A 25,720-nucleotide genomic window follows, 5' to 3' on the forward strand; every position below is an offset into this window, starting at 1 on the left:
ATTTATGGCCTCAAACAAGCCCTTCGTGCATGGTTCAAGAAGCTAAGTCACACTCTCTAATCTTTTGGTTTCTTCCACTAAGAGTGATCCTTCACTTTTTATAAAATTTACATCTTCTGTTACATTATTCTTCCTCATATATGTTGATGATACATCTATCACTAGTAATTCTCTACAATGTTATCACTAATTTCATTTCACCTCTATGCTAGTGTTACTCACATAAGCCAAAAGGAATGTAGAAGGTGATACGGAGCATCACTGAAGTTGCCAAAGGACCGCCATAGATATAAGCATAGATATTAGAGAAATATTTTGTATTAGTCTTATATACATTTGAAAATTTTGAAAACCACCTTTTGTTTTGAGAAACACTGTACTAAATATGAATGTTTATATCTTTTGGCTTTAATATTTATGTGTTTGGATACCAAAATGGAGGAAACTGCTAAATGTTTGTATTGTAGGGGAAAAAATGGGTCGTTACATAATTTTTTTAAAAAAAAAGCTGTCAAATTGAAAATAAAACATTTAAATTTTAAAAAGTGTATGTTAAAGGGTAAAATAATAAAATAATAAATTTAATTTAGAAACATGTTATATAAAGGATAAAATAAAAAACTAAAAAACTAAATGTAAAAAGTAATTTTTTTGTATAATAGTATAGATATAGAAATAAATTACAGAATACAAATTAATTTAAAACATTTTTGTGCTTGATTATATATGTCATGAAAGCCACAGTCGCAAAAGGATTCTGTGCATTGTATAGTAAGCAGCATGTGATTTTGCAAAATTTCACATCAACTGGTTTGTCAGATACTGGCATGTGACATGCAATTTGGATATGCTCCGTCAAAAGATTCTCTACAAAGGGAAGAAGTGACATTCCACTTATTTTCTTTCTCATTTTTCAATGGTGAATCAATTTGCAAACTTCTTTTCATCATCATTTTTCAACAGTGAATCTATCTGCATACTACGAGCCCTGCAAAATAATTTTAACAAGTAGGACCCTATTATTTTCAGAAGTTTATACCACCTTAAACTGTTCATGACTTCCCAGAAGAAATAAAAACTATTTTAAAGGTGTTAAATCACTATACATTTTGTGACTCTCAAAAGAATTGAAGTGAGCATCAGAGTTGGAATGATGCTGTTCTACAAGGCATTGGGATATTTCCTATACATATATTGTTAGCTCTGCAATGAAAATGAAAACTTCCTGAATCTTTCAGAATTTATTGGGGTTAGAAGAGAAAAATAACTGGGAAGAAATCCTGTTCAGGGCTCCTCAGCGCTTTCTTCACTACTTTGTTTGCTAAGTAAAACACCATTTCCTTCTAATTTCACAGCTTCACTAAGTTCATGTTCTTGTTCTTCTGGATCTACTTCCCTTTCATTTCTAACTGATGAAGCTTGATCTTTCTGATTCATTTCTGATAATTCAGATTCTGGTGAAGTTACTGCCACAGGAACACGTGCTTCCCTCAAGTCAGAAGCTTTCACCTTACATTACAGACACAACAGTTTCTTGTTATGCAAGTTTATTAAAAAGAACAAACTAGTAAAGGGGACTTAGTGTTGAAATCTAGTTATGGAAAGATAATATAATGTCCTTGAGAATAAATTAATAAGGGACGCAGAAAATAAGGATTCGGCTCTTCTAAAGTAACCAACTAACTTTAGAGGGTAAAGTAACAAAAACCATTATACCAGTCATTGAAGAGAAGTCATCTGTAAAAGTAACATGCATATGGAGAACAAATTATGGATGTTTTGAAATATCAGTAGTTAATGTTCTTAATTAACAACTAAAATTACTTGCTTTAAACTTTCTCACTTTAGAAGAGCCAAATCCATTGAAAAACAACAACGCATCAAGCATGATCAGGTCACACAGAACAGCATGGCCAACGGAATTGAAACTTCCATAAGTCTCCAGAATTTTGCTGCGTTACACTGTATCTGTTGAGCTATTATTTCACTGTTGTCATAGTTGTCATCTTTAGTGTATTTTTCATATTTGGTTTTCTTTGATTTCTTGTATCTTAGATTCCATCTTATCCTTTTGACGAGCTGCAATAACTAGACTATATATATCCTCAGTATGTTGCTAATGATCAAGAAATGTGAAAGGCCTTTTCCAATACGGTCTTTTATCAGAAAACCAGCTTTTCCAATATCTGTTTTTGTTTTATGGTATCAAAGCTCGTACTTGGAGCTCTATTCATACTGCACACGGGTCATACCGGTGACCGAATACTATACCAAGTTGAAATCAATCTGAAAAATAAATAAATTATTACCCTCCCATGACTCCTTGTACCTTTGCAGCTAGCTAGAATATCTCACAATAAAAACTTCATCTTTCACTTTCTCAAAGGACTTGATGAATGATTCTTTGTTGTGTACTCTCACATTCTTCCTATCAAACCTCTAACAACAACCAAGAATTTATACAAGGAGAAAAGAAAACAACAAAAAAAAGCAATCATCAAGTAGTGGTATTGTTATTGGATCTTTCCATGCTTCCAAGAAAGGTCAGATGCAACTTTAGCCTCACTACGAAGAAAGGGAAAAGAAAAGATTCATTTGGGAATTGAGGATGAATTAAAATTTGATAGCTCAAACTTTGAATATGTAGAAACTAAAGAATTACTTAACTTTGACAAGACATGCATTGAATGGGAAGAGGAGAAGGGATATTGTATTTTTTGTTTGCGATACTTTCCAACACTTCCCTTCCTCATGCCAGAGTAAGTAATTACCAAGATGATCTATAGGCTCTAAAACCATGTCAAATTTCAACTTAAAACCAATTGTCATTAAGCAAAGTTGCCCAACAGATATAAGCCACAGTCCAATATTGAGGCAAGCAATGTGGGACTTTCAAACACTTCCCTTCCACATATGTCTACTAAAACAGGCAGTCTACCAGAATAGGTGATTATTAAATGGGATGTAGGCTCGGCTACCAAGTCAAATTTTATCTTAAACCAATTGATATTAAGCAAAGTTTCCCAATATATATACAAGTCGTACTCAAAAATTGAGCAAGCAATGTAAGAGTTCCCAACACCCAACCTCTGCAGATGTTTGTTAAACATGGCAAGCCTACCAGAATAGAAAATTACCAAGATGAGCTATAGGCTTTTAAAACCATGTTAAATTTCAAATTTCAATTTAATGCCAATTTGTTTAAGATGAAATCTGATGGCAAATAGCACACTCAACTACTAAGATTTCTCTTCATCAGCAAAAATATTGTCTAGCCTTACTCTAATTATGGGTTATTAGATTCGAAATCAATCTCCACACCTAAGGGAACCACCCTTTGTCTCCAACAAGACTCTGGCAGTATGCTGCCTCATCCTTTACCCATTAGAAGCTTGGTTCGTAACTTGATATACTTCACCAACAAACGTCCCAACATTGCCTTTGCAACATAATAACCAAGTCAATTCGTGTCTGAACTAACTCAAACACATCTTTCTACTAGTATTATTAGATATCTCAAAAAATATCCAGGAAAGGGACTCCCTTTTTAGTAGAGTCTTCCATTTACATTCGTGAATTCAGTGATGTAAATAAGGTAACGTGTATTGATTCATACAAAGTCAATCATTGGGTACTGTTTCTTTCTTGGTAGTTCACTAATTTTATGGAAGGCTAAGAAACAAAGCACAGTTTCTCCAGTGATGTTGATTCATTCAAGTCAATCATTGGGTACTGTTTCTTTCTTGGTTGTTCACTAGTTTCATGGAAGGCTAATAAAATAAACAAAGCACTGTTTCTTACCTCCACCACATGAGAATTACAATAGCTTATTAACCTTCTCAATGATCTCCATGTCAATTGTTCTTGACCAAATGTGTTATATTGTGATAATCAAAGTCTTTTACATATAGCTGCAAATCTATGTTGACCAAGCATTTAAATATTGATTGCCACATTGGTCGAGAAAAGTCAACAACGATTCATGTGATTGCTATGTGATTCATCCTTCAATCAATTAGCATGCCTTTTTCAATAAAGCTCTCTCGCCAAACCTTTCGATGGCAACTTTTTCAAGCTTGAGCTAGATCACATCTTCCTACCTCTAGCTTATGGTGGTATCAGCAAAACCCATACGCAAGATCAGCCCACACAAAACAACAGGCCCAACAGAGTCTCCCAAAATTTGATGCATCATATTGTATTTGTTTAATTATTGTATCTGTTTCTTTATAAATAAGTGTTAAGATGGGCTTTAAGTCTAACTCAATCCCACAAAACCGGCTTATAAGATGAGGTTTGCACCTCACTTATATATTGTAAATTGGCCTTATCTCCAGTCGATGTGAGACTTCCAACACATCCCCTCACGCCGAGGTATATTCATACCATGTTAAGAAGTGGGCTTTAAACCTAACTCAACCCCACAAAATTGGCTTATAAGGTGAGGTTTGCACCTCGCTTATATACTATGAAATTGTCTTATCTCTAGAGGGGGTGTGTTGGAAGTTCCACATCAACTAGAAATAAGACCAATTCACAATATATAAATGAGATGCAAACCTCACCTTACAAGCCGGTTTTGTGGGGTTGAGTTAGGCTTAAAGCCCACTCTAACATGGTATCAGAGTCAAGTTAGAGCCTATCCTAGCAAACTTTCTTGGATATTCTATTCCACCCAATATCGGGCCGCTAACGGACCACCCACTAATTTCTTGTCCCATGCACAAGATGAATATATCTCGGCGTGAGGAAGTGTGTTGGAAGTCTCACATCGACTAAAGATAAGACCAATTCACAATATATAAAAGTGAGGTGCATTGACCCTAATGTTGTCACTCTCTCAGGTAAACAATATCCAATGTAAGCATTTTTGCTATCCCATAGCCCCCACACTCTCCAAGCCTATTTTGCTCTACCACTGCCCTGTCCTAGCCTTTTTGCTCCCTGGTGTGTACGTGTGTATACACACACAATATACAACACTGAAATACAAGCGGTATTTAATAAACTAAATTATTATATATATATATATATATATATATATATATATATATATATGAATATATGCGTATATGTATGTATGGTGCTATTAATCAATAAATGTGAAAGGCCCTTTTCCAAAACTGTCTTTTATCAGCGCACAAGCTTTTCCTATATTCAATTTTGTTTTATGGACTCGCTTATCATGACAAGAACAGTGTAATCAAAGATAAACAACAGAAGGATCTTCCTCCCAATGCTTTCAAACATCCTTATAATGCAATGGAGAAACATGCCGGGGATGGGGTGAGGAGGAATAGCATTCAAAATGAAAAATCAAAAGTTTAAGGCCATATTACGGTTAAGCATAAGGAAACCAACAAAGCAACATCAACACAATCAATTACGTACTAATGTTTTTGCTTATTACTCATTACATTCTTTCCTCCTACTTTTTGTTAGATATCCTATTAAATTCAGATAAATCCATAAGACAGCTCATTCACAACCATATTTTAGCATTTAGTCAAGACAAATCATTGTTTTGAAGTACCTGCAGTGGTTTCATAATATCTAATCCACGATTTTCAGGTTGGCCGACTGCTTCTTGAGCTTGGAGCTCCATGGAATCTCTTATTAGCTGACTCAAAAATGCTACATCATCAGACATCACACCAAGGCCTTTCAGCAGCTTAGAACCCAGGTGCAAGCTAGTCTGAAAGAATAAAATATTTAGCACCAGTTTCCTTTCCAAATATCAGGGGAGTGAAAAAACTTTTTGGCACTACCTCTGCATTTTCCAAAATGGCATCTGTTGCACCTGACTTTTTCAGATCTAATAGATGCTTTAGATCACGAGCTCTGGCATAGATTGGGATCTGAGGAATTTCATCACTAAGTATACAATTAAACCAAGAGAGAAGACAACAAGATTAAAGGAAGATATGAAACACAGTTTCAAATTTTTATCAGCCAAGTTACACTTAATAAAAACCTAACAAGTAGTACAAGTCCTAGTGCATCAGATACCCTTTGGTTTTGTTTATAACTTGGTAAGAGATTCTTATGACACATTGGAGATTATCACCATTCATTTTATAAGCAAATTAAAAATATAAGCTAATCACATCATACTACCATAGTTGCATTCAGTTATAGAAACACGTTACTTCTCCCCTCTTGTGCACATATACATGCACGTTCTCTCAACCAATTGAGAAAAGAAGAAACGGGGCAGCAGTGAGGGTAGGGGGGTGTAAGAAATTATTACCGCCGGAAATGTCAATCTTAGCCTCTGAACAGCATCAATTGTCTTCTTCTTTCCGGTGTACATAATCATAAAAGCTTTGGGAGAAGAGACACCAGCAGATTGAAGAACATCAGGACGTGATCCATCCCCATAGACTATAGGGAAGCCAATTTTTCTAGCTGTCTGTCCAGCAGTTAAAGATGGGAGAATAAATTAAAAGAAAGTTTGATAAAAGAGATTGCAGTATGAAGGGTAAGAAATGATCATATATAGTGCTTTCATTCTCTTAATAAAATATAGAAAAGGAAAAGATAAGAACAAAGAGACGATAAATGATTGATGAGTGAACACTAAATTGGAAGACTTATAGTTGCAAATCATGCTATTTACAATATCCGTGAAATTTTAATTTTTAGAAGAGAAAACTGTGCATCAGATGTGAATATAAATAGAGAATTTGTCCATATAAAGAAGCTTGTCCTTTTGTTCCATGCTTCATATATGGTATCAAGAGAGAATGTCTGAACATCTAATTATTGCAGATATTCTAAACAGCAGATCTCTACCCAAGAGTTTCAAATAATTCCTCAGAAAATGAAAAGGAAAGGGTCTCATGAAGGTACTGATAGACAATAGTCATGCACAGTGCTCAAAATACACTGACCTTTACTACATTGGGGTCCAGATCAAATGCCACATAAGGCCATCCTACTTCATCACCTTCTCCTGAAGCTAATGGATTGGACAGGAAATTGGCAAGGACCTTTACATATAGAACAGAAGGAGAAAATTTAGAATTGAGTGATAGAAATGACAGGTTTTACAATGTATTGATGATCTACCTGGCCCATTTGTCCAAATCCAAGGATAACAACAGGTTCACTAGCATTGAAGTTAACGGTCTCCAAAGCTTTCTCGTTCTGCAAATAGTTTAGTCCTTAATTTACATTTGCAGTTAAAATGAAATCACTGGCTTAAGATTGAAGAAAAAGTTGTACTTTGTCCTATACACATTAGGTATACAAAAGAAAACTAATTGATGCTTTTGAAGAATAAAATCCAGAGAATGAATTTTGTGCCATAAGGACCTACTTTAGCACAGTAAGTGAATGTTCTTGTATTTTTTTTAATTACATTTCTTATGTATGACATTTTTTTTTTTCAAATACACCAATATCCATCATAGCTACTTTTAATACTTATATGCATCATGCACATGTGCGTATGTGTCTTAGTGCACATAGCTGCCAAAATTGTAAATCTTGAAAAAAAAGACCTACATTCTCAGCATCAGATTTTTCTTCTATAAAACTAGCAGCCCTTCTTCCAGCTTCGTTCAGAAATGGGGTTAATGCCATCGACAATACAACAACAATGATGAGTAGCTTGTTGAGCTCAAGAGGAAGCACCCCAAGCCTGTTACAAGAAGCCACAAATTTTGATAACTAAAAAAATCCCAGTGTTCTCACTCAAATAACATCAATGCATTATATCAGATAATTAAGTACCTATTTGCTAAAGAGAAAACAACAAATCCAAATTCGCCTCCTTGGGATAGAAGCAATCCTATTCTTACACTTTCTTGTAAAGTAAGCCCAACACGAGGACCAATTGCAGTTATGATCAGTGTCTTTATAACAATTAAACCTCCCAAGAGTGAAAGTACATTTGGCCACTCTCGTAAAAGGAGCTGCAACAAAAACAATAATTATGAAGGGTAAAAATACATCTTTAGTTTAACAGTGGAGGGTATGTAATTCACGCAAAAAGCAAGCTGTAAAGGATACAAACACACACACACACACACACACACATATATATATATATATATATGTATATATATTCGTTAATTCATATATCTAACAATGACTATTCGTTTAAGCTTCGTAAATTCATGAATCCAGTTGCATGAAAACAGATAAATCGCTTATATTTCACTCAAACAAGGACTGGATTTAATAGAATAACACAACGGATGTGTGAGTGAGCTGGTAGATGAGTATCCTCACTTCAAGATAACTTAAGGAAATTACCATTTACTACAGTATTTCAATTTATCCAAATACAACTTCATTATGTTACATCACAGGTGAACAAAATCTTGGACCTCTGTAGTTACTAGTTTAATGAACCTGATAATCGAAGTTTGCATTTATGCAGACACAACAGTCAAATTATCATACCAACCATGTTGAGAAATACAAAAAACCATGCTACACATTTATAAATAATAATCATATTAACCTGCATGTCAATTGAAGTTCCCGTAGTTAGAAAAAACAATCCAAGCAGCAAGCCTCTAAATGGTCTTATGTCAGCTTCAATCTGGGTCCTGAAGTTTGTCTCTGCCAAAATAGCCCCAGCTAAAAAAGCCCCAAGCTGTATTATGATATTACATAAAATTTTCAAGTTAATATTCAATTTTATGATTCTTCAAAATCCCTAATTAAAACCCGAAGCATTGGGAAATACAGAACCGTGTCACTAAAGCCCAAATTCTGTGTGCCTAGAGAAGTTCCAGCAATTGTCAGCAAGCAAAGAGCAACAAAAGCCTCTGAGCTCCTTGTATCTGCAACAACCTGAATTTGACCAAGATTTTACTGCCTAGAACATATAAAAAATGAGTTTGGACGCATTTTATTTCTTTGGATAAAAATCTTGAAATATATTTGATACTGACCATCTTGAAATATATTTGATACTGACCTCAAAAACTCTTCTGAGAATGTACTTTGCCCCAAGAGAAAGAAGACCTAATCCACCTAAAGCTTTTAAACTTTCTTGAGCAAGCGTGGGCCAAATACTCCCCTCAGTTATATTCTATAATGAAGACAGCACAGGATGAAGAATGAATGCAAAAGTCTATGCATATGACTATAAAAAAAAATAGTTAATTGAAGAAAATATAACAATCATGCAACATACATAATTGCTAAACTCAAATTTACAGCAGGTGAAAAGAATACAAAAGGACAAACATACCATGAAGAACATAACTAGCACATTCCTGTAACAAGGTGTGCACACAGACAAACACAAGCATGCTGACATACATAGAAAAATGTTTCTACCAGATAAGTATTAAAACAATCTATATATAAAATTTTTGAGGAAATTGAAGAGGTCCATATCTTTCACAACATGTTACAAGATTTGCAAGCTAAGAGTTTAGCATAGATTTTCTATTTATCTGGGCAGAAGTAACCCTTTATATATGTCAAGGACCACTATCGCATCCTAAGATCACGATCGATACCCATCATTTAATTATGTTAGAAAGAAGGGGAATAGGCCTACAACTGATTAGGTCCATTGAGGATGGGTTTATTTTAGCAGACCAGTGGCTTCCAGTAAAGAACACTACTAAATCTCAATTGTTAACTCCATCAATTTATAAAAGAAGAAAGCAGAAATGCAATATGTTAAATTACATCTCACCTGGCTCTCTAGTATTGGAAGTATGACTAAAAGAGGAACAACGGCTAAGTCCTGGAATAACAAGTAGAAAAGGAACAAAGTTAATTATATCAATCATACAAGATGAGTCCAAACAACCACATCTCCTTTTTTTATAAAAAAAAATTTTGCATAGTTGGAGAATGAGACTGTAACATGCAAGAGTTTAAGACAAAAACCTGCAGAAGAAGTATTCCAAGAGTTGCTGAACCAAATCTTGTAGGAAGCTCACCTTTCTCTGCAAGAAGCTACAAATACATATATGATTGATAAGTTGAATTATCCATATTTAGTGTCACACATGACAGTGGATTCATGCATGGGGAACACCTGAAACAGGCTTAAAATTAAACCTTGGTTTCTTTTCAATACAGTAAACAAGACAAGGTAATAGGAGACAAATAAACAAGGCTGGACAAAGAAGTTTACAAACCAAGAGATTGCATACTAGAGGAGGAGAATCATGATGTGGCAGAACTAAAGGACGAAAATGACATGGTCAGCTACAAAAGAAATTATATATATATATATATATATATATATATATATATATATATATATATATACATATATATATATATGTGTGTGTGTGTGTGTGTGTATTTACGTATGCAGTGTATTACTATAAAAAATAATAACAACAAGCTCTTCCATTCAGTATTTTCTCCAAAAGTTACAAACTATGTTGGAATGTGAATACCGTCATAAATATTTTCAAAAGCAAGAAAGTGTTTGTAAGTATCAAATTAAAGTTCTTCAGAACTTCCTTGGATCTTTCAAAAGTCATGAAATTATATTTATTTTATTGAATGCATACAACGTTTCCTACTTATTGTAAATATGAAAAATAAAAGTATTAGCGAAAAATGTACATAAGTCAAAACATGGTGAAATTGTTACATTAAGTTACTACTATTACCAACAAAGGGAAATGAAAGTATAAATAGATACATCAGTGTTGGGTTTGGGCTCCCAACTATGCTAAGGCCCATATACTTGATCAGACCCATTTGACTCACTTAGAGTAAGTGAGAGAGCTTCCAAGTCAGTAGAGTGTGAGAGCATTGAATGACCAAAAACACAACCAACAAGAAGAGAGAAAGGAGAGAAAATTGTGCAGATTTTTCACACTATGCAGTCTCGGTAAATTGACAATTGCGGGTTCGTTAACCGTTGGATCGGGTTGAAACTTTGGCACAAGGTTCGCAGCATATGATTCTTCATATGACCATCCAGATCTTCAATCGGAGGTCTCAGGTTTGAGATATTGGTCCCGCACAGTAACCTTGTTTTAGGTATTTTTCTCACTTTATTCTTCAATTAGCAAGATTTGATGCTTTGTTTTTTGGCTACATGTTAGCACTTGTTTGTGCAGTTTGTTAAGACTCATTTGTACACTCTTTTGATTATAGTGGAGCGATTTCTTTGATCTGGAAGACCCGTGGTTTTTTACCCTATGCTAAACTTGGTGTGTTCTTTGATTGTGATTATTGTTGCCATTTTATTGTTGTTGATCCTCATAGATTCTTGCAAGTTAGGGAAAATTAATCCGTTGCATTATCTAGTATTTTGGTTGTGTTGTTATTTTTCCCATCAAAGCGGTATCAGAGCCCTTCCACTTTGTACCATTCAAAGCAACCATTTTTGTATTTGGCTCCATCATTCAAGCAAGTAAATATATAGCCCTAAACCAAGAGCTCTGATACCACTTTGATGGAAAAAACAACAACACAACCAAAATACCAGATAATGCAACGGATTAATTTTTCCTAACTTGCAAGAATCTATGAGGATCAACAACAATAAAATGGCAACAACAATAATCACAAAGAACACACCAATTTTAGTGTGAAAAACCCCTCAATTCAAGGGTAAAAAACCACGGATTGTCCAGACCAAAGAAATCGCTCCACTATAATCAAAAGAGTGTACAAATGAGTCTTAACAAACTGCACAAACAAGTGCTAACATGCAGCCAAACAACAAAGTATCAGATCTTGCTAATTGAAGAACAAAGTAAGAAAAATCCCTAAAACAGAGGTACTGTGCGGGACCAACATCTCAAACCTGAGACCTCCGATTGACGATCCAAACGGATAATGAAGAATCATATGCTGCGAACCTTGTGTCAAAGTTTCAGTCCGATCCAACGGTTAACGAATCCGCAATCGTCAATTTACCAAAACTGCACAGTGTGAAAAATCTGCAGAATTTTCTTCCCTTTCTTTCCTCTTCTTGGCTGCGTTTTTGGTCACTCAATGCTCTCACACTCTACTGACTTGGAAGCTCTCTCACTTATCCTAAGTGAGTCAAATGGGTCTGACCAAGTATATGGGGCCTTAGCATAGTTGGGAGCCCAAACCCAACAATCAGCATCATGTCTTTCATGCAAACAAGGTGAAGAAATTATACAAACAAATACCTGTAGAACAAATGCAGATGATGACAGAGAGAGAGCAGCACCGATTACTACAGCTTCATCGACACTCCTTATGTTCACCTATGAATAGGATTTTAAAATTAATTAGATAAAGCAATGAAGCCTCTTCAAGTTTTATTAACATTATACTTTTTCATATCCAGCCATAATCATTTATCTATATAAGTAAACAATCATCTTAAAATATTAAGCTGTTAGATGTAGGTGTACAGATGGTTTTATGTGAAACATGCTCCCAAATGCAAAAGACATTTTAGTGCAGAGAAAACAAACCACCCTTGACTTTTAGCAGACACTATAATTTAATCTGTATGTGTGCATTCTGTCTGTCTCTGTGTCTCACCAGAATGACTGTAATTTATAAACAACTAAAGGGTACAAACATAAAACTAGGAAAAATTGTTAGATATAGAAACCTTACCAGGTCAGGCCTAGAGTGAAAAAGGAATTCCAAAATTTTTGTTCCAACAGCTCCATTTGGAGGAAGCTCAAAAGCAGTAAATGCTAAAGTAGACAGTAAAACCTACAGAAAGTGTTTAAATAAAAATCAAGACAAGGACAAAAAAAGCCACAAATCTAATTTTATAAATTTTGAAAAAGAAATCAGAATGCTCCAAAAAAAGTACTATAACAATTATAAAGAATGAACAACTAAAAAAATAAATCAATGGTAAAAATAGCAATCATCTAAGACAAATATATAATCTTTAATATAGATGAAGCTAAATGATGAATAACAGAATGAAAACGGCTTAAGAAATTTTCTTTACATGCCCATTATCACTCCCAAAGCATCATACCTGAGCCAATCCCATTCCAAAAGCATATTTTGCGAGAGCTTTTAGACGTGCAAGTGAAAGCTCTAAACCCATCTCAAACAGCTGAAAAGAAACAAACATTTCTTCAGAGAAAATATACAGCATGTTTATCTGAAATTTTTTTAAGGATTATACACCATGAAATTGATGCCGGTGAGACTTTTAAAAGGTTCTTCCATAGCCACCAATCATAGTTTAATGTGCATAACACCACACCATACAACAATTGTGAACAGAAAAGTGGTTTGGATCAAACAATGCTATTGTCGAAATTTAGAAAAAACTAATAGGTCAATACCTATGAGTTTTTAGAGCAATGTTGAAAATAAAAGCAATCAATGCAGCAAATACTAGGAGTGCTTCCTTGGATTACTAGCTTTTGTGATATGGAGCAATGAAAAAATAGGCTAATATCTAGGTGTTTTAGATTTGTAGTTTTTACAAAGTAGAGTAATAAAATGGCTAAACTGTGTTTAAATATTCCAATTTTAAAGCTTCATTTGAGGGAGATAGACACATTGGGGGAAAAGCAATAACTAGAGCAGCTGCAGTAACGTATCTTACCAAGAAAAGAATCCCCCATTCGGATAAAACTTTAACATCTGTAAGGTTTCTAATTAAACCAAACTGATTGAGTACCACACCAGCACAAAAGAAGCCAAGTATCTGAAAATAACAACCATTAAATTGATTTCAATTATTAATATAAGAAAGTAAATAGATAACTAAGCCTATTCCTGTTATGCGTGAGATTCAACATGTATGTTCACATTGTTTTTACTCTTTAAATAAATTCAAACTAATTTCTAAGTAGAGCAATTAATTTCAAACTAATTTCTGAGTACAACAATTAATATGAAACTAAACTACAAACTAGATCTTGTCAGCGATAGAACTGCAATCTCAAATTCATAGAAAAGAAAAGATACCTTCTAAATTTGTTTGTTCCGTACTATGATGAGAACACATATAATATTGATAACTGATGGTAATCATATCGTACACAACCTCCAAAGCAATATTTGTAAAAATAACTTGAAGACTAAGATTTCCAAGTAGTTATTTTGTGATGTATAATAAGTATCTCCAATCTATAGTTATTCAAATCATCATCAAACCTTAAGTTGTGCATCCTTCTCATCTTTTGATGCTTGTGTTTGTCTCATTTACTTAGAGAATGCCTTCCTTAGTCTATTTTGGCTGACCAAACTAGTTCAGGAATTTAACTAAACTAATAATGCAGAGCATTACATGTCAATGAATAATGCTTACGATCATTGAGATGATATACATCATACTTTCAAGAGCATAACTTCAAAAAGGAAAAGAGAAAAAGCTAAACTCCAAGAACTTCTTACAGGACTGGCTTTCAGTGACTTGAACACAGGCACAATTATGACTGTCACAGCCAAGAAGGTAAGAGTGTCCAATCCTAAATCATTGATTACATCAACAGCTCCAGCAACATCATAGGCTACATTTGTTTGCAGCCGTTCCCAACGTGGCCTATACAAACCTTTCCAACCAGAACTTAAAGGGGCATAGAGAGGAGGCTTTTTAAAGAAATTTTCTGACACAGAACTCCCATGAAATATCCCATGATTAGCACCATGTGGCAGTACCGGCACTTTCTTGTTGACAGAATAAAGCACAAAAATAGAATTTCTATAAACTCGAGAAATAGTATGAGAGTAACCCGGACTCTTCTGTTTGGTAAGGTCATATCCCTGCAGAGAAACAATATTGCAAAAGAACTTATGCAACAAGCAACAATATGAATTAGATTATGCAACAAGATTAATTTACTCTAAAATTTTGGGCCAAACTCTTCCCTCTAAACGGCCTTTTAAGTATGAGGTTCCAAATCTTCATAAGCTCTTATCAAGAATGACTTGGGTTTTTCTCAAGAATTGAAGTTTAACAGTCAATACTCAATTCTCAGTTCCTGTCTTCTCAATGGAAGTAGGAAATGACTCTATTATTTGAATATGCACTGGATTCGATTCAACTTCAAAGTTTAAACATCTTCAATTTCTATATTACTACATTCTTGAAGAAAAATGTACAAGATAGAAAAGAAGTTTTCTTGCAGCTTGATATATGAACAACTCAAATAGCATGACCCTCCATACCCAACTAACCCAAGAATGATATAACCAACGAAATGCATAAAAAGAGATGTTACCTTAAAGCTTTGGCACCAAGCTAAAGACTCCAGCATAGTGGCAGTGCTTACAAAGCAATGAAACACAAGTTGAGAAAGCTTACTTGCGTTTGTTTGTTCCGCTTATAGACACGCAAAAGAATTAGAAGTATGGTGAAAGAAAACAAAAGAAATAATTGATCTTTTGAGTGTGCTGTGATTCGCTGCCTCAGAAAACAGAGGTGGAAAAAGGCACACGTACACGTAGGAAGCTGTGAAAGATAGAAAACTCCGCAGGAAATGAAAGGGTTCGTAGAAAGAATTTGCATGATCTTGGAAATTTTGGAATATCAATAATTGGATAAGAGTAAGTTTGCGCGAATGGGTGAGCACCACAGCCACAAGAATTTCAGTTTCACTGCTGTCCGATGTGGTTTTCGTGGATCACAAACGCTGTTCAGATTTTTAAAGTCAGACGGCACGCATTTTCCATGTGGCTTTATTTTCCATGTCATTATCCCAAAGAGAATATTACATGCTTAAATTTAATTTTAGTGTATTTTGCTTAATAAATAATTTCTTGTTTTAAAATAGAAACATTTAATCCTTCTCTTTAATAAAATACGTAATTTTTATCCAAATTTAGTTTTGTATATGTTTTATCTTTGTTTTAATTCAATTGAAACTTGTATTTATCATAAGAAAATCCAATTACATAGGAATATATATTTTAATTAACATATATATATATATATATATATATATATATTAATTTCATTTTGCATCTCCATAATTTTCTTTTTTCATCTCCATATAGAAAAAATCTTATTTTGTTCCTTCTTAATTGTGTAACTATAAAATAAAGATTACTCTCGGACGGATTGTGCATTTCAAAAACTAAAAATGACCTTTCCAAGAAATATTTTCTTATAACAAAATAATTTTTAATTACATAATTTGAAAGTAGAAAAAAACTTTTAAATTATACATTCTCGAAATTTTGACTTCAGATTGCAATCCAAGAAATTTTTATATTGTATAATCTAAGAGTCATTGACACTCAAATTATATAATTCCTGAAAAAAAAATTAAATGAAAAAAATGGTCTCTTAATTTCACAATCCGAATGCCAAATTACTTTTACATTGCGTGTGATAGTCAATAATTAATGCCTTATGAATTGTATATTCGTGAAAAGGCAAAATGGATTTTTTCTTTCATATGGAGTGTAGGAAGGAATTTATGGAGGTGCAGGAAAAAACTACTTGTCTGTTACAAGAATTGAACCAGAATTTAATGTTTTCTTAAATGAGATAATCACGATTATGAATGAAACTAAATAAACTGAACAAAATTGTAATTTGGCAACAGTTTACTGAGATAAATAGACCATACTTTTGTAATCAGCTTGCACGTAGAAAAATACTCAAATATCTTTCACCATTGCACTTGCACATACCACCATTGTCATCGTTCACCACTATCACTGCATCCCTACATAGAAGAAAAAGAAGAGAGAAAATGTTAAAAGAACTTATTTCAGAAAGTTTTTTCCGAAAAATATTTCATGTGTTCTGAAAAACTTTTTCCGAAATACATTTCGTGTAGGAATATTATGGAAAATTTATTCCAAAAGGTATTATATTCATTTTGAAAAAGAAATATGTTCCCCAAAACATATTTTGGAATGTATTTCACTCTTGAAAAATCGTGTTTCAAAAATTTTATTCCAGAAATTCTATTCTGGAAAATTTTGTTCCGGAAATGTTATTCTGAAAAATTTTGGAAATCTTATTCCAAAAATCCTGTTTGGAAATTAATAATGTAGTAGTCACTTGAATAAGGCTAAAATGATCATTTTTGAAAATTGATGAGGTGCAGAAAGAAATTGATGGATACAAGAAGCAATTGTCTTGGATTCTTTAGAAGAGGATTCAAGGTAGGACAATACCAGGAAATTTCTTCCTGCACCCCAGTATTTTCTTACTGCATCCCCATAAACATGGTAAAAAGTCAAATTTGTCTTCCTTTTCTCCTTTTCTCCTTACTTCCTTTCCTCCTTTCTCATAACACTCTCATACTTTCTTCCTCCTCCAACTCCGCCTGATCTTTTCCCACTTTCATCTCATCTTCTTCTTCCACCTCCACCTCCGTCTCGACTTCCGGCCTATCTTCTTCCTCCACCTCTACCTTCAATAACATTCACAAGTATCCATTAAAACAAATGGAAAGATCACAATAATATAAAGCAAAAGGAAGAAGATGAAAATTAACGATGAAAGATGTGGAATGAAAGTTTTGGATTCCACAATTTGTGTATATTATAGATTGTATAATCCGGAATGCAAAATTACATTACGGATTGTACAATCAGGAATGTAAATTTGCATTATGGATTGTACAATTCGGAATATAAATTTACATTACAAATTGTATAATTTCAAATGTAAGTTTGTATTATGAATTGTATAATCCGAAATGTAAATTTGCATTTTGAATTGTATAATCCGGAATGTATGGTTAGGATGTATGGGTATGGGAAGATGAGGAACACATGTTTTTAGTTAAATTTGCATAGATAAAGTTGTGTAATTAAATATTGGGGAAAACTCAAATATGTATAACATCTTTTGGAGCATAAGTGTGGTTCCATCAAGTCAAGTTTTTTTCTTGGAGGGTATTGTCCAATAGAGTGGCAACAAAGAAAAAATTGAGGAGGAAAGGATTGCAACTAGGAGATACTGCATTGTGTGTTATGCGGGCTGGAAGAGGAAATTGTATCACACCTTTCTCTAACATGAAAAATTGTAAACAAAGTTTGGAACATGTGTAATGAATGGGTAGGTATAAATTTTGTACACCATAACCAATTAAATATGCATTTCTAACGACATTTTTATCAAGTAGTAATAATAAAGGAAATAAATTATGGAAGGATGTATGGATATCAATCATATGGAACATATGGTATCAAAGGAATAAAATTGTTTTTAAACAAGGAAAAGTGGATGCACGCGAAATTTTTACTTTGACACAATTAAATGTTTGAGTATGGATGAAACATAAAATTTCAAAAGTTAATTTTTCTTACTATGATTAGAATCTATGTCCAATTGAGTGCATTAAAGTTACTTAGGAGAATAATAATTATGAAAGGTTCATTTAACTTAGGCTACCTAGTCTAGTTTTTATGTTCTGGTTTGGTTGAAAATATTGTAGTGCAGTATCAGATAATGATGATGATGATGATGATGATTATGATGATGATGATGAAAGCTTAGACAAGTTGCAATAATTTGATGCCCATAAAATTGTACACTAATTATAATTGGTTGAAGTTCCTAGGTGACCGTATCAACTATGAATATATGGAAGTCTTTTTTTGGTATTACCCATGACACAAAGCTAATTGTAGAGGTAAAGAAGTATGTTTCAACCACCTCAAAGTACATTTCCACATGTTAAAGAATGTCAACAAAAAGACATGACTTCCAAGAAAGTTTTAACAAGTAGTGACTCCAAAAGTATGAATCCTTCAATAGTCCTTTTTAAACATCTATATAAGGAAATCACCACCATGCAAGAAGCAATGCACACAAACAAAAAAAATAAGAGACATTATCAATATTATACATTCGCATGATAAAGGGCTATGTAAGTTTTAAGCGCGTGAACAATAATTCGTTTTCTAGAAGACAAAGTTATAGAGAGATTTAATTGAAAATTCTTCCTTTGCATATTAAGTAATTCTCTAAAAGTAAGGAGAACATGCATTTCATATGTGAACCTTGTATTTACAACTTTATTATTATTGTATACCTTAAAAGAGACACTTATGTAGGGAGAGGTTAATGGACAACCTAGAAAGACTTTGTGTACTCAAATAATTATGAGTAACATTATGTACTTTATAAGTAATAAATGACACTGGTAATACTTGCAAGTTACCTTAAACAGTAAAACAATATGTTATTTGACTTTGGAGAACAATACATAACATTGTTTGAGTGGAACAATATAAATTATGTACTATTATTATCTCACTTACCTTTGATCTGTATGAAAGGTTTTTTCAAATGTGTATTAAATTAACTCTATTGAATTTGATTGTATTATTAACTTGTATCTTCATACAAAGATTAACCGGTCTAAATGCTCTAAATAAGAAATATGTATAAAAAATATAAGAAGAAAAGAATTAAGAATCTCTTAAAAATCAATGATTTCAAATTTTTGCTTGTAGCAGGATTCTTCTTTTTCTCCCTTTATATTGAGTCTTAAACAAGTCATTATTTTAGTTACTTTTTCATCTTGCATCGTTTGTCTATGTGAAGATTCAATAATTGATGACTTATATTTCATAATTTTGTATTACGTGTTAATGATGTATTAAACGTAGTTCATAAACTTGTCTTTCATTTTCTCATAGTTCATGTTATTTATCTTCTTGAGTTGCACATTTTTCATCCCTTTTTATTGTAACTACGACTTCATTGTTATAAAAAAATTGTTTGTTTTCATTTTTGTTGGTGGTTGAAAATATTTATTGGTTTTTTTCCCAAAGTGGTGCAATTTTTTTTCCAATTTCCTAAAATGGTGCAGATTTTTTTTTAATTCCCGGCAGAGGTAAGTCGTGAGAAAATGGAGCGACTTCATCTTAAAGAAGTCGTGCCAAATTAAGGCGACTTTGGTTAATTTGAGCTGAAGTCGTCTCAAATTGAAGAGACTTCAATATTTTTCATGAAGTCGTGCCAATCGGAGACGACTTCACTTAAATTAATTACGAGAATAATCAAAGTCGTCCTATAATGGGACGACTTCATAACAAGGAAAGTCTTGCCATATTGGCACGACTTCAGTAATGGGTTTTAAGAAAGTCTTCCCATAATGGCACGACTTCAGTATTAGGGTTTTAAGAAAGTATTGCCATATTGGCACGACTTCAATATTGGATTATTAAGAAAGTCTTGCCATAATGGCACGACTTCAGTATTAGGTTTCAAGAAAGTCTTGTCATTATGGCACGACTTTAGTGTTTTCGGTATAAAGGAAGTCTGGTCATAATGGCACGACTTCATAATTGTAAGTGAATAACAAAGAAAAATTGAAAAGATAAAAAATATTGAATTATGATAAAATTAAATTGAATAAAAAAGTTAAAATTTGTATTGTACCGAGATATAAAAAAGTAAAGAAAAGAAAAAAAAAGAGTTTTTTAATAACAAATATATAAGATCCAATAATTTTTTAGTTGATATATATTAAAATAAAAGTGAACAACAAAGTTGGTAAACCAAAGATACGAGAGTTACATAAAATAAAATTTCACTATTTATTTGGGCAGTTGCTTCTATTATGACCAATACTTCTGCAAAAAGAAGATTTCTTTGGTTTATTTAGCAACGAATGGTCCATTTCGTTGTGGATACGAGTTTTAGTTCGTCTTCCTGGTTTGTTGTGTCGCATGTGAGGGTCAGGCATTAAACTTGGACCAGTATAAGTAGACCAATAATCTTCATTTTGAACAGGCTGAAATTGCACCTCATAGGCCTTGAAAATATTTTGGAGACTATAGACAGGGTCCACGAATGTTGAAGGCTGTAAATGGAAGGATGAGCAAATAGCCATTACATAAGTACAAGGTAGGTGAAGAGCTTGAAACTCCCCGTAGTCACACCACCACTCAGATAACTTAACAATGTATGACATTGGTTGACGTCCAAGTTGAGGAGTGGAAATCTCCTGCACATCAAACATGGTACGACTAAAAAATATTTAATTTTTATTCGAACTAAAGTCGTCCCAATATGGTACGACTTCTTCATTATCAATACAACACTGAAGTCTCTCCAATATGAGATGACTTCTTCATTAACAATTTAATACTGAAGTCTTCCCATATTGGCACGACTTTGCTTAAAATGTTAATTAAAGTCGTCTCAATATGGCACGACTTCTTCATAACACAGAAGTCTCTCCGTGTTGGCACGACTTCAACTCATTTTAATTAAAATCGCCTCATTTTGGCACGACTTCTTCATATTTAAATCGCACCATCATGGCACGACTTACCCTTTGCTAGAATTTTAAAAAGATTTGCACCATTTCAGGAAATACATAATTAAATTGCACCAGTTTGGGAAAAAAAACCATATTTATTCTCCTTTGTCCAGCGTGTACTTTTATGTACTTTAATTTTGTGAGATTTAAAACTAATTTAAGGCGTGAGATGTCTTATGATACAATATTCTTTTTGAGGGACATATGCGAAAGAAATAAGAAGATGCACAAACTTTAATACAATAAAATTAATTTATGTAAAAATTTTAGATGGACTTTTATAAAAATAATTAACTTATTGTTTTTAAAACTAACTTAAAGAAATTAAATTATTACATAAAAACTTTGAAATAATTAATTTTTATTTTATCTTCAATTCCTTACTAATTTGATGCTTAGATATGGGTACTTATTAAAACTATTAAATGATAAGAAAATTATGAATAATTATTTAAAGTTACTTTTAAAATATGGTTTGCATCAACTTATGATAAGGTTATTATTGTTAATCAAACATAAGATAATTTAAGATTGATTATTTCTCTAAAGGAAGATAAAATAAAATAAAATAAAATAAAAAAGATAAAATAGGATTGTTTATTTGTATTGTTTTATCTCTTTGAGCAAGAAAATAAAATAAAATAGATAAAAGATAACCTATATTTTGGTTATCTAAACTTTATACTTTTTTTTTATCTCTTTTAGAAGGAAGATAAAGAAAAATAGATCGGATAAAATACGTTTTGAGTATCTAATATGTTTATTTTTTTTAATCTCTTTTAACAAGAACATAAAAAAAATAGATTAAAGATCAAATATATTTTGAGTATCTAACATTTGTAGTACTTTTATCTCTGGAAATGATAATAAAAAAACAATAGAAGATAACCTATATTTTGGATATCTAAAATTTTAAATATTTTTTTTCTCTTTTAGATTAGAAGGAAGATAAAAGAAATAGCTAAAATATGAAGTATGCTTTGAAATGTTTTTTTTTTTTTTATCTTCTTAAAGAAAAGATAAAACAAATAGATAAAAGATAAAATACGTTTTAGGTATCTAATATTTTAAATTCTTTATCTCTTTTACCAGGATGATAAAAAAAGATAAAACATCAGGTATATTTTGGGTATGTAATATTTGTAATAGTTTTATCTCTTCTAAAACGAAGATTAAAAGGAAAATAGATAGAACATATTTTCGATATATAAATTTTTTATATTTTTTTCTCTTTTAGAAGGAAGATAAAAGTATATATAAAAGATGAAATATGTTTTAGGTACGTAAAATGTTTAATTCTTTTTTTACATTCTTTGAAGAAAAATAAAAATAATAGATAAAAGATAAAATACGTGTTTGGTGACTAATATATTTATTTATTTATTTATATTTTTTAAGGAGATAAAAAATAATTAAAAGACTAAATATATTTTCCATATTGTTTTATCCGAATATTACAAAAATATGATAAGAGATAACCTATATTTTGGATATCTAAAGTTTTTAATTATTTTTTATCTCTTTTAGAAGGAAGATAAAAAATAGATAAAAGATGAAGTATGTTATAGGTATGTAAAATGTTTAATTTTTTTATCTTCTTAAAAGAGAGATAGAAAAAAAAAGCCAAAAGATAAAATATGTTTATCTCTTAGACAGAAAAAAAAAAGATAAAAGATAAAACATGTTTTGGGTATCTAGAATTGTTAATTTTGTTTATCTATTTCAGGAGGAAGATAAAAGATATTTTCGGTATCTAAAATATATCTTCTGAGCATTACTAAACCATTTTCCAAACTACATAAAATATATCTGAAATACTAGAAGCGATGTATTTTAAAAATTTAAGAAACGGGAGTAGAAATATTTGGAATGCAATTATATTTATTTTCTGGAAATAATAAGTTTTTGTTTGGTGAAAAATTAGTTAAAGAAGATAATGATAATGATAATATAATAATAAGATGGAAAAGATATTGGAGCTTGGTCCAACTAAGTGGTTATAGAATGGGTCGGTGAGGGCGCGTGGAGAAGGCAATCCCACTTTTTGGTTGGTCAAACGAAGCGCACCTATCAATTGCTCTATTTCTTCAACACACTCTCTTCCTTTTCTCATTCTCTTCGTTTTTCATATCTCAATCCTTCACCAACTCTAATGGCGGCCCTGGCTGGATCCTCCTCCGCCGCCACTGCCACCACCTCCTCCACCCGCTTCCGCCGCTTCATCCGCCCCCCGCCCTCCCAACTCTCTTTCTCTCGCGCGCGCTTTTCCGTCAAAGCCGCCTGCCCCTTCTTTTCCGACAACAACAATTCCCTTCCCCAAAACGTCGTCGCTTCCAAGCCCTCGGCCCTCGAGTTGCTCAAAGCTTCCGCTGCCGACAGTAAGTCGTCGTCCTTGGTTCCTCATTCGCAAATTTGTCAAAATTTAAATTTGATAGATGATTGTTATCGGGTATGGAGATGAAGTTGATGGGTTGTTTTGTTGTGTTTGTGTCAGGATATACGAAGGAAAAGAGTTGCATTGTCTGCATAGGGCTTAACATCCACACTGCTCCCGTTGAGATGCGTGAGAAGCTTGCGATCCCAGAGGATCGGTGGCCTCAGGTTATTAAGGACCTTTGCGCTTTCAACCACATTGAAGAAGCCGCTGTTCTCAGCACCTGCAACCGCATGGAGATCTATGTTGTCGCGCTCTCTCAGCACCGTGGTGTTAAGGAAGTTACTGATTGGATGTCTAAGGTATATTATATTATATTATATTATACTCGTAAAAGTTATGAATGTTCTGTTGGCTAATTGTGTTGCATGGATCTGAAAATCTGGAAAAGTCTAAATAAATCCTTGAAACCACTAGTGGTTTGGTTTGGTTTAGTTACTAAACTTAATCACTCACCATTTGTTTCCGGAACATATGTTAACATGATTGCTTGAATGAATTCATATATTGATTGGGTAAATGTGATTGGTGGATTTTTATTCTGGGATTATTTTCTATTAATTTTCTTGGTTTCGGGAATGGTTAGGGATGAAATAGGTGATTTATCCTTGTGTTCTTATTTATGTTTGTATAGAAAATTCATGGTCGTGTTTTTGTTTAGGTAAGTGGAGTTTCAATACCTGACCTTCGTGAGCACCAAGTTTTGCTGTATAATGCGGATGCTACACATCATCTCTTTGAAGTGGCAGCTGGGCTTGACTCGCTTGTTCTTGGGGAAGGTCAAATTCTTGCTCAGGTGAAGCAGGTTGTAAAAACTGGACAGGGAGTGCCTGGTTTTGATAGAAAAATAAGTGGTTTGTTCAAGCACGCGATCTCTGTGGGGAAGCGGGTTAGAACTGAGACAAACATTTCATCTGGATCGGTCTCTGTTAGCTCGGCGGCTGTGGAGCTTGCACTGATGAAGCTTCCAGATTCTTCCTTTGCTGATGCTGGAATGTTGGTAGTTGGGTCAGGGAAAATGGGGAAGCTTGTGATCAAGCATTTGGCTGCTAAAGGGTGCAAAAGAATGGTTGTTGTTAATAGGAGTGAAGAGAAAGTTAAAGCCATTCAGCGAGAGTTGAAGGATGTTGAGATAGTGTTTAGACCGATTTCAGAAATGCTGACATGTGCTGCTGAAGCTGATGTGATCTTCACCAGCACGGCATCTGAATCGCCATTGTTCACTGTAGAGAATGTGCAGAAGCTTCCTCTGGCTACTCATGGTAGAAGACGGCTGTTTGTTGATATATCTATTCCAAGGAATGTGGAAGCAGGTGTTTCAGATCTGGAGACTGCACATGTGTACAATGTGGATGATCTGAAGGAAGTTGTTGCAGCTAACAAGGAGGACAGACTTCAGAAAGCTGCTGAAGCCAGGGAAATTATCATGGAGGAGTTGAATAAATTTGAAGCATGGAAAGACTCTCTGGAAACTGCTCCTACCATTAAGAAGTTCAGAGCCTACGTTGAGAGGATAAGAGCCTCTGAGATGGAGAAGTGTTTGTCGAAGATGGGTAATGATGTCTCAAAGGAACAGAAAGATGCAATTTATGCCCTTAGTATGGGTATTGTGAATAAGGTACTTCAAGGTCCCATGCAGCACCTGAGGTGTGATAATAAGAATCATAATAGTCAGAGTGAAGTGCTTGAGAATATGCGTGCCATTAACAGAATGTATGATCTTGAGACAGAAGTATCATTGTTGGAAGAAAAGATCAGAGATAAGATGGAACGGGCTAAGAAGTAGACTCTTCAATTGGTTTAGTTTAATTTGATTCCTTTGGGGACTGCAACCCCGCCATTTTGTACACTAAAGTAGTAGATTGATTTGTAGGCTAATTCTTTCAATTATTTTTAACATAATACAGAAGTAATTAGACATTGATGCTCCAACTGAATACGTGTTGTATTCTTTCTCAATGAGCTTGATATAGAGGCAGTTGTAAAGTCATGATCCTCATGAGAACAGATGATTCTTGTATTTTTATAATAACATCAATGTTAAGCGGAGTATAAATACGAATCTATGTATGTTCAAATGTCTTAATTTGAATTTTGGTTTTGATCTCATATACTGTTTATCTTCTAGTCATTTTTGTTA

At 33.3% G+C, this 25,720-nt stretch overlaps 2 protein-coding genes across 4 annotated transcripts; one reads left to right on the forward strand and one right to left on the reverse strand.

Moving 5' to 3' along the window:
- Positions 1-1,059: 1,059 nt before the first annotated feature.
- Positions 1,060-15,432, reverse strand: KEA3 (K+ efflux antiporter 3). Of its 3 annotated transcripts, XM_028065601.2 has the most exons (19): positions 15,129-15,419; positions 14,302-14,670; positions 13,508-13,609; positions 12,926-13,006; positions 12,547-12,648; positions 12,108-12,185; positions 9,865-9,933; positions 9,668-9,718; positions 8,936-9,049; positions 8,707-8,808; positions 8,474-8,608; positions 7,738-7,919; positions 7,510-7,645; positions 7,072-7,149; positions 6,894-6,992; positions 6,251-6,412; positions 5,769-5,858; positions 5,534-5,695; positions 1,060-1,509 (listed from the first exon to the last, which is right to left on the reverse strand). In XM_028065601.2, the coding sequence occupies exons 1-19, from the start codon at positions 15,162-15,164 to the stop codon at positions 1,285-1,287; spliced, it is 2,373 nt and encodes a 790-aa protein (XP_027921402.2). In that variant the 5' UTR covers positions 15,165-15,419; the 3' UTR covers positions 1,060-1,284. The 3 variants fall into 3 exon arrangements, 2 of the variants coding, with proteins under 2 accessions (XP_027921402.2, XP_085527224.1); XM_085671098.1 differs by lacking the exon at positions 14,302-14,670 and having other exon boundaries at positions 15,129-15,418; XR_014993770.1 differs by lacking the exon at positions 1,060-1,509 and having other exon boundaries at positions 5,668-5,695; positions 5,769-5,874; positions 15,129-15,432.
- Positions 15,433-23,194: 7,762 nt separating this feature from the next.
- LOC114179664 (glutamyl-tRNA reductase 2, chloroplastic-like) lies at positions 23,195-25,666 on the forward strand. Its single transcript, XM_028066076.2, has 3 exons — positions 23,195-23,524; positions 23,641-23,882; positions 24,242-25,666. The coding sequence occupies exons 1-3, from the start codon at positions 23,299-23,301 to the stop codon at positions 25,364-25,366; spliced, it is 1,593 nt and encodes a 530-aa protein (XP_027921877.1). The 5' UTR covers positions 23,195-23,298; the 3' UTR covers positions 25,367-25,666.
- Positions 25,667-25,720: the final 54 nt, after the last annotated feature.

The sequence above is a fragment of the Vigna unguiculata genome, chromosome 3, assembly GCF_037176805.1.
Source record: "Vigna unguiculata cultivar grain cowpea cultivar isolate G323 ecotype 2 chromosome 3, ASM3717680v1, whole genome shotgun sequence".
Lineage (NCBI taxonomy): Eukaryota > Viridiplantae > Streptophyta > Magnoliopsida > Fabales > Fabaceae > Vigna > Vigna unguiculata.

Excerpts from the sequence above, each read along its gene's own strand:
- KEA3 (XM_028065601.2), bottom strand. The coding sequence starts at position 15,164 with ATGCTGGAGTCTTTAGCTTGGTGCCAAAGCTTTAAG. Across the intron at positions 9,934-12,107 it reads CATCTGCATTTGTTCTACAG|CTTCTTGCAGAGAAAGGTGA; the intron begins GTATTTGTTTGT and ends ATGTATTTGTAG. Across the intron at positions 7,646-7,737 it reads GTTTTCTCTTTAGCAAATAG|GCTTGGGGTGCTTCCTCTTG; the intron begins GTACTTAATTAT and ends TTCTTGTAACAG.
- LOC114179664 (XM_028066076.2), top strand. The coding sequence starts at position 23,299 with ATGGCGGCCCTGGCTGGATCCTCCTCCGCCGCCACTGCCACCACCTCC. Across the intron at positions 23,525-23,640 it reads CAAAGCTTCCGCTGCCGACA|GATATACGAAGGAAAAGAGT; the intron begins GTAAGTCGTCGT and ends TGTTTGTGTCAG. Across the intron at positions 23,883-24,241 it reads TTACTGATTGGATGTCTAAG|GTAAGTGGAGTTTCAATACC; the intron begins GTATATTATATT and ends GTTTTTGTTTAG.